At 64.9% G+C, this 8,376-nt stretch overlaps 2 protein-coding genes across 2 annotated transcripts; both read left to right on the top strand.

Moving 5' to 3' along the window:
- Window positions 1-2,263: 2,263 nt before the first annotated feature.
- On the top strand, window positions 2,264-5,360 carry ADM2 (adrenomedullin 2). The gene is made up of 2 exons (XM_062201896.1): window positions 2,264-2,439; window positions 2,946-5,360. The coding sequence occupies exons 1-2, from the start codon at window positions 2,330-2,332 to the stop codon at window positions 3,262-3,264; spliced, it is 429 nt and encodes a 142-aa protein (XP_062057880.1). The 5' UTR covers window positions 2,264-2,329; the 3' UTR covers window positions 3,265-5,360.
- A 436-nt stretch (window positions 5,361-5,796) lies between these two features.
- Window positions 5,797-8,050, top strand: MIOX (myo-inositol oxygenase). Its single transcript, XM_062201895.1, has 10 exons — window positions 5,797-5,842; window positions 6,267-6,347; window positions 6,470-6,550; window positions 6,641-6,803; window positions 6,923-6,990; window positions 7,067-7,176; window positions 7,258-7,325; window positions 7,486-7,535; window positions 7,623-7,735; window positions 7,827-8,050. Exons 1-10 carry the CDS (start codon window positions 5,828-5,830, stop codon window positions 7,933-7,935), a joined length of 858 nt encoding a protein of 285 aa, XP_062057879.1. The 5' UTR covers window positions 5,797-5,827; the 3' UTR covers window positions 7,936-8,050.
- The last annotated feature ends 326 nt before the right edge of the window (window positions 8,051-8,376 follow it).

Here is an 8,376-nt window from a genome sequence, read left to right as displayed (position 1 = left end):
CCACACCCCTCACCTGCCACTCACCATACAGGGTGAGTGGCCTATGGTGACACCCACTGCCCAGCCTGCTGCTGTCTGGGCAGCTGTCTCCAGTCCGCAGCTCTTCCTCACATGGGAAACAGAAGCCATCAGGTGGGAGACCCCCAGCCGGCATCCCCCCCACCCCACGTAACCACAGAGCCTCTGCCTGCTGCTGGCTGACCATGCCCTCACCACACCCTCTCTTCCTCTTTCTACTGGCTCCAGCTTCATCTCGGCTCTGAAACACTCAAAACCTCCCTTGGCGGTCGCCACGCTCACTGTCTGGCTGCACTCACGCTTCTCTAAAGCTCTCCCCGCTGTCGTCAGCACGCTCAGCCCTCCCGCAGCCCGGGCCTGGCTGGCCTTTCACCCGTCTCTGCCGTGGACACTGCTCCAGGGCAGCCCCCCCATCACACCCCAGGGGCAGCTCCTCCAACTGAGGAAGAACAGAGGCCCAGGGTCTCCCCTTGAAGAGCGTGGGGACACTTCTGTGGGCTCGCCAGTGGGGAGAGGCAGCCAGGCTGATGCCTGAGGGTCAGAGGACCACCCCCCCCCCCAGCCCTGTCAACCGTGGGCTCTGGGCAATGGGACCACGGACTGATGGAGGTAGTGATTGTTCAGTCGTCCCAGGGTCTGAAAGAAAGAAGGCAGTGGGCTTCTGGCCCGCCCACCCCCAGACCTACCACCACCTGTCCCAGATTAAAACGTCCTTACTGGCAAGGTGGACAAACCGTGTTTGTGTCTGGAACGATGGTGCTTCCACAGTGTGGAAGATGACACTGCAGGACGAGTGCCCGCCTCGGCCCTCTGCCCACACCTCCCTACACCACCTTCTTCCCTCTGCCTGCTCTGTGGACGCTGTCCCTCCACCTGCCAGGGCCCGACCACCTCTGAAATCCTGCCCTGTCTCAGCCCTCGCTCACAACGCAGAAGGCTGAGCCGACACCTCCGTGTGGGTGACCCACGGGCGGCTCGGACTCAGCAGCTCAGGCAGAAAGGCCGTGCCGGGAGCCAGGAGCCCGTGTGTGCAGCACCCTGTCCCCCATGTCCCCATGGGCCCCGCTCCTGCTGGACTCCCCATGCCCGTGCTCCTGGCCACCATCGTACCTTTCTAACGCAAACACAGGACCCCTCTCAGGCCTGGCTGGTAGAAATGGACAAGCCGGTGACTGTCTGCTGAAGCCCCCCACCCTTCTCAGAGGTAGGCCAGGCTCAACACTCATGAACTTAATCATCCAGCAAATGTTTACTGAGTGCCCATGGTGTGCTCAGCAGGAGGACAGAGAGCGGCCACAGGGGGTGTGAGGAGGGGCAGGTAATCGGAGAAATCTCTGGTAGGGGGTGGATGAGATCATGGCTGCCTCTCAGATGGACAAAGAAGCCGAGAGCTGCCAAGGCCTTCCTCTGTGGACAGTGGTGGGCACCAGGTTTGTGGAGAACAGGTTAGCACCATCACTGTCCAGTGGAGACCGCGGGAGGGTTCTCGTGGCCATTGATAAAGGATTGGTTAAATCAATCACAGGACAGCAGCTATGGAGCTGGGCCAGGTCTGCTTTCCATTCAACGTGCTTGTGTGTGAGGCGCAGGGAAGCAGGACCTGGCCCCACAGTGGGCACTGTGCAGGGGTCTTGCCTGGCACCTAGGTTTGGATTTCTTACAAAACGAGGTTCTAGGAAAAGGGCCACCTGGGAACGGCCTCCCTGGGACCCGACAGACCCTCCGCAGTCTGTTCCACGTGGGATCCTGAGCCAGCGCTCCCTGGCGCCCACCCTCTGGCTGGAGAGCCCAGCCATGACTCCCCAGGCTCCGGGACTGTGCAGCGACCCGAGCCCTGGCAGGGCGTGGCAGCCTGGGGTTCCCGCGCGGTTGCCCAGCGCTGCTGTCCCGCGCCTTCTCCTTGAAGGCGCAAGGGTCCCGGGCGAGGTCGTGTCCGTTGGGTGCCAGCCACCCCCACCCCCACCACCCGCCCTGCCCCGCCCTGCCGGCACGCCAGCTCCGCCCCTGCAGGAGAGGCTATTTAGCTCTAGGGGCGCCGCCAGGGCTGACGCTGGGTCCCGGCAGCACCCAAGGCCTCTGGCTGACTAAGACTTCCCCAACCTGCTCGGCCCGCCACCTGCCGACGGAACCCGGACCAGTCGGCCCGCTCCCCTCCGGAGGCCCGCGCGCCCGTCAGCTGGCAGGAACCCAACTTGCCCGGCGCCCCCAGGCAGCAGGGGCCCCACCGTGCGGACTTGGGGGCTGGCCGGAGGCCCAGGCAGCCCCCAACCAGGCAGGCAGTCCGCGGCTCTCTCTGCTCAGCGTGGGTGCCATGGCCCGGCTCCTGGCTGTCATCCTGGGTTGCGTCAGCCTCGTGTACCTGCAGCTGCCCGGTGCGCTGTCCGGCGGCCCGGTCCAGGGCCCGCGGCCCCTTCGGCCCAGGTGAGCAGGACGACGGGTCTCAGACCAACCCCGATCCCTGTCCCTCATGGGCAACCAGGGTACCACGGGATGCACTGTCCCCTCCCTCACCTCCTCATCTCCAGCCCCACCCCCTCCTCCCAAACTGAGGACCAGTGCAACCCTAGAGGCCTCTTTCTCTGCCTGCCTCCCAGGGCGGGTATCCACACCCTGTGATGGGGACGCCTGCGGGGGGCTCCTCAGGCCTGTCTCTCCCAAGGGAGAGAGGGGCTGCGGGGCATCACCCCCAGTTCTGGCCCTGGTGCCCAGGGTGCCCTTTGCCCCGGGGAGGTGCTGTTGATGGGACATGTGACCTGGGCCACAAGATGACTCTGTGTTCAGAAGGGGCTGTGGGCTTCCCCTGGCCACACACCAGGCTGTTGGGGAAGTTGTGGACTTCCCATGCCAGTGACTCCTGCCCCGGGGTGGGGGTGAGGGGATTCTGAAGGGCTCAGCTGTCAGGTTCATGTCCTCCGTTGCCTCTGCAGAGAGCCCCCGGCCCGGACCCCTTCCGGGAGTCTGCAGCCCCGACACCCTGCACCCTGGGCAGTGGTCTGGAAACCCCGTCAGGTTCCTCAGCCAAACAGGAAGGCCAGCCAGGCCCCCGCGATGGGCCAGCGTCTCCGGAACAGCGGCCAGAGACACCCCGGCCCCCGCAGGACCCAAGCCCAGCTCCTGCGGGTGGGCTGTGTGCTGGGTACCTGCCAAGTGCAGAACCTCAGCCACCGGCTTTGGCAGCTCGTGAGGCCGGCGGGCCGCCAGGACTCCGCTCCCATCGACCCCAGCAGCCCCCACAGCTATGGCTGAGGTGGGACAGGACCACACCCCTGCCTGTCCCTTCTGGGCAGGGGAGCTGTGCCTGGATTCCAGAGGTGCAGCTAACCCCACAGCCCCGGCCGGGGCCCCTGGAGCTCCTGCAGACAACAGGGCCTGAGTGGCCATGGACACAGAGAGTCATGGGTGTATGTAGACCCAGGAGGGTCTTCACGTTGGGTCTGCACACCTAAGACCTGTGTACACCATGGGTATGCACACTCAGGGAGTCGTCACAGGCAGAGGTGGTGGGCAGCATCGACCGCCGAGAAGGGCCTCTGAGGGGAGAGGTTTGGCCAACATCAGGGAGCAATCACCCGGGTTCCAAACCCATGGGGTCACCTCTGAGCAAAGGCGGGGGTGTGTGTGACGCTGAGCCCCTTCCCACTGGGACACGCCTGTGCCCGATCCTTTCCTTCCCAGTGCCCTGTGATGCTGTGACTCCAGGATCAGCTGAGTAGGGACAGGTCACAAAGGAGCCTTGGCAGCTCCAATTGGCAATCCTGGAACCCAGGCCAGCTGGCCATGGTTACCCCACCCCAGTTGTGGGCAGCCAGGGAATAGGGCCATAGGGGCCATTCTAGGGCAGAGCAAGGATGCTCCCTTCTTCCTACCCAGGGCAACTAAGGAACCACCCCCCACCTCCAGGGAGGCAAGCACAGCCAAGCAAGAGCTCCCAGGACCCCCCCCCCCCAAGTACAGGGGCCTCACGGGACCAGGCCTGGGGACAGCGGCAGGCTGGGAAGGCTTGCTTCTCTGTACCACTAAGAGCCCAGGGAGGAGAAAGTAGCCTCAAAATGACAAGGAGAACAAGAGCCATAGCTGGTGTGTGCAGGGTCCTGCGTGTCCACCTGGGGCTGGGCCTTCACACGTGTCCTGTCACCCACGCTTCGATGCAGTCCTGACCGGCAGAGCCCGGAGGTGCGGAAATGGTAGTTTCTGTCCATTAGAAACACGCACGGCACTCCAGCCACCAGCATTTGCCGCTGTCAATTAGCCACCCCCCCAGAGACAGAGCAGGAGGGCAGACCTGTGCCCACCACCTGGGAGGGTGCCTGGGCCCCGGGCTGGTGCCTTCTTTGGGGGCTCCTGGCACTCAGGGGATCAGGCTGAAACCTCCGTGCCCGGGGAGGCAGACGAAGAAGCAGCAGCAGGTGGTTGAGGGAGGCCGCCTGGAGGAAGGGTGCATGAGCCACCAAGGCCCTCACGCACAGGAGCTGTGTCTGCAGCCCTGGCTATGAGACTGGGGGAGGGGCCAGCGGCCTGGGCCTGAATCAGGGGTGATGCCCACGTGGCGGTGAGGACCGAGCAGGGAAAGAGAACGAGGCAGAGGAGGGGCCTGGGGCAAGCCGGTGAGAGGAGTTCAGTTTTCACAACTCAGCTCCTGGGGCAGGGGCAAGGTCCATCCCCGCGCCCGCCTGGCCTGGGTGTTGTTTCCTCTGCCAGGGATACCTGCTGCCGTCCCCACAGCCCTCTTCTCGAGTGGGCCCTGCGCCCTGGGGGACTGAAGCACAGACTTTGCCCCCTGCACCAGTCCCCCCCACACCTGCCCCGTGGCCCCCGCCTTGTGGCTCTTCTGTTGCCCTCCAACATCTGGGCAGTGTCAGGAGGTTTCCTGCCACCACCCACAGCCAGCAGCGGTGTGAAGTCACCTGATGCCCCCACAGCCCTGCTGAGCTCCCCGCATCCCAGCCCCACGAGGCCCGCCAAAGCCTCCGGGGGCCTGAACTCCCTCTGCGTGGACAGTCACAGGCAGCTCACGGCATTGGCCGCACCGGTGTCTGTCCCTGACCAAACAGACTGCCCGAGCCCAGTCTCCTCCGGACTTGACCTTGGCCCCGCCTTGCCTAGCACTGGGTTAGCAAGAATCCGGTCAGCTCACCGGCCTCCCCCACCCTCCATATCTGATGGAATTCCTCATCTCCCACCCCTGACTTCTGAGAGCTGCTGCCTGCAGCCCTCAACCTGCTTCGTCACACCTGCAAGGATCCTCCACTCTGCTCTCCGGCAGTGGCTCCCCAGCCCCCTTGGTGGTTTGGGGCTTGGGCCCTATCCCTCTGTCCTAGTGTGCCATCTTGAATAAAGATTTCCATGCCATTTTAACAGTTTTAAAAGAGTTAGTTTTTCCTTAAGAAGCCCCTGCCCCACCCAGAGCCATAGTGCCTGGAGCCCAAGCTTTCACTCCCAGAGACCCGGGGTGGGGGCAGAGGGGCGGGGTCCAGGGTCTGTACCACCTGTTGGGAGGGGCCGCCTGAGGTGGTGGCAGAGGTGTTTAAAGGCCAGGGACAGGTGGGGGGTTGTGGAGCAGTGCCCGGACCGAGAAGCAGGTCAGTTCCTCTGGGGTCAGGGAGGCTGAGGTCAGGGCAAGGGGGCTGAGGCTTTGCCTGTGCTGACACATTAACTCGCCGTGGCCAGGAGGGGGGCGGATGGTCACTCATTACCAAGGGCCAAGGCCAAGGGGCTAGGTGGTGTCTGGTCACTTATGTAACCTGTGGACATATATAGGGGCACCTGAGCCCACGGGATTCTGGCCCACCTGAGATTCACTGACCTCAGGATGAAGGTAGCTGCGGTGAGTACTGCAGACCTGCTGGGAAGGTGGCCCCACTGCCCCCTTCCCTGCCGGCCAGCTCTTCCCTGGGGGAGAAGGCAGCAGCCCCTGCCCACCCAGGCCTCTTCCTGCTGGTCCAACTGCAGCAGGGTCAGCAGGCCCCGGCTCCCCGCGGACTCGGGTCTCCCGCGTGTGTGAGGAGGTGGAGCGGGGTGGTTGCTAGCCCTCACGGCATCCCTGGTGTTGGGCACACGCACCTGCTCCACATCTGCCTGGCTGGTGAGCACACCAGGTGGCCCAGGCTGGTGCAGGCCCAGCTGACGGCGTGGGAGAGGCCGTGTCCTCAGGTGCCCGCTAGCAGCCTTGAGCAGGTCCCAGGCTCAGTGTCTCCAGCCCTGTGGGGATGGCCTGACAGTGACATGGATCAAATCCCCCATGCGCCCAGGGCCCAGACCCTTCCCTGACCTACCGACCTGATGCAGACCCAGAGACAGCCAAAGACAAGAGCAGCTTCCGAAACTACACGGTGAGGACCTGGCCCGGTGCTCCCGGCCCTGGGGGGAGGCTCTGCTCCCACCTCTGGGACCCGGCCTGGGGGAGGGGCGGCCGCGCGAGGCGCACGGCCTCTGCTGACCGTCTGGCTTGCAGTCGGGCCCCCTCCTGGACCGCGTCTTCAACACCTACAAGCTCATGCACTCACAGCAGACGGTGGACTTCGTCAGGAGGAAGGTCAGCGCCGCCCTCGGCCCAGCCCCAGCCCCAGCCCCAGCCCCCAGCCGGGACGGGCACTGAGCTGACTCGGCCCGCCCTGCCACCCAGCACGCCCAGTTCGGCAGCTTCTCCTATAAGAAGATGACCGTCCTGGAGGCTGTGGACGCACTGGACGCGCTGGTCGACGAGTCGGACCCCGACGTGGACTTCCCCAATTCCTTCCACGCCTTTCAGACGGCAGAGGGCATCCGCAGGGCGCACCCCGACAAGGGTGCGCTGAGCCCGCTGCGTGGTGGGGCTGGGGCGCAGGAGGGGCACCCCGGCAGCCCGGGGCCATCCTGGCTCTCAGCCCCCAGCCTGTCTGTCCTGCCCTGTGTGCCTCCCTCCTAGACTGGTTCCATCTTGTTGGGCTCCTGCATGACCTCGGGAAGGTCTTGGCTCTGTGGGGGGAGCCCCAGGTGAGAGCCAGGGAAGCTAGGGAAGGGGGGGACATTCATGTGGGGGGCCCCTACCCACCCTGCCTTTGCCCTGCAGTGGGCGGTCGTTGGAGACACCTTCCCCGTCGGCTGCCGACCCCAGGCCTCTGTGGTTTTCCGTGATTCCACTTTCCAGGACAACCCTGACCTGCAGCATCCCCAGTACAGGTGCTGCCCTCCCCCCTGCCCCAGGCCAGCCCTCCCCTCCCCCGGCCCACAGCAGCCCCTCACTCTGGGCTCTCTCTGCAGCACAGAGCTGGGCATGTACCAGCCACACTGCGGGTTGGAGAACGTCCTCATGTCCTGGGGCCACGATGGTGAGGCGCATGGCGGGCAGGGAAGGGGCCGCCTGGGGGTGGGGGCGGGAGGGGCTTGAGGCGGGTGGGGAGGGCGCCTGGGATGGGGCTGCCTGGGGGGTGGGGACGGGAAGGCTGCCTGCTGCAAGCCTGCAGCTGAGGCCCCCGCCCCCGCCCGCAGAGTACATGTACCAGATGATGAGGTTCAACAAGTTCTCCCTGCCCGAGGAGGTAGGTGGGGGAGGGGCAGGCCTGGGAGCCCCGCCCAGGCCAGTCCCCGCCAGGCAGGGAGCATGCTGGGTGTGGCCCTCTCCGCAGGCCTTCTACATGATCCGGTTTCACTCCTTCTACCCATGGCACACCGGTGGCGACTACCGGCACCTGTGTAGCCAGCGGGACCTGGACATGCTGCCCTGGGTGCAGGAGTTCAAGTAAGCCCAGGCCTGTGGGGGGCTGGGGGGAGGACAGCGGCTGGCGGCCGGGGCGGGGCCCTCATGATCTCTCTGCCCCTCCCTGCTATAGCAAGTTCGACCTGTACACGAAGTGCCCGGACCTGCCCGACGTGGACAAGCTGCGCCCGTACTACCAGGGGCTCATTGACAAGTACTGCCCCGGCGTCCTGTGCTGGTGACCAGCCTGCCCCTCTGAGCCAGCCCACAGGCCCGGTGGGGTGTCCTGGGGAGCCCAGTGAGGCCCAGCACAGGGAGGATCCACCTCGGCCTCCGGAGAGGCCCTGGACCCGCCCGTCCCACCCTCATGGCCACTGGTGCCTGGTGACAATAAAGACGTGAAGTTCTGCCGTGCCTGACTCTTCAGTGGGGCCGGGGCGGCCTGGGGGAGGGCCCTGCCTGGTGTGAGCACCTTGGCAACTGCCCAGCTCCAGCGTGGGGGGTGGGGGGTGGGGACAACTGACCTCGTCCCTTTTAAACAGTCACCACATCCTCTGGGCTCGGTGTGGTGTGAGTGTGTGTGATACGTATCGTATGTCACGAGTGTGTGTGTGGTATGTGTGATGTGTGTCACAAGTATGTATGTGTGGTGTGTGTGTGGTGTGTGTGTGCTATGTGTGATA

The sequence above is a fragment of the Lepus europaeus genome, chromosome 10 (assembly GCF_033115175.1).
Source record: "Lepus europaeus isolate LE1 chromosome 10, mLepTim1.pri, whole genome shotgun sequence".
Lineage (NCBI taxonomy): Eukaryota > Metazoa > Chordata > Mammalia > Lagomorpha > Leporidae > Lepus > Lepus europaeus.
This window is presented reverse-complemented; position numbering and strand designations above follow the sequence as displayed.

What these genes read in the sequence shown, in the direction of transcription:
- MIOX (XM_062201895.1), top strand. An exon ending in TGGACTTCGTCAGGAGGAAG is followed by an intron (nt 6,551 to 6,640) that starts GTCAGCGCCGCC and finishes CCTGCCACCCAG; the next exon opens with CACGCCCAGTTCGGCAGCTT. An exon ending in CCCTGGGTGCAGGAGTTCAA is followed by an intron (nt 7,736 to 7,826) that starts GTAAGCCCAGGC and finishes TCCCTGCTATAG; the next exon opens with CAAGTTCGACCTGTACACGA.
- ADM2 (XM_062201896.1), top strand. Translation starts at nt 2,330, where the DNA reads ATGGCCCGGCTCCTGGCTGTCATCCTGGGTTGCGTCAGCCTCGTGTAC. An exon ending in CCGCGGCCCCTTCGGCCCAG is followed by an intron (nt 2,440 to 2,945) that starts GTGAGCAGGACG and finishes TTGCCTCTGCAG; the next exon opens with AGAGCCCCCGGCCCGGACCC.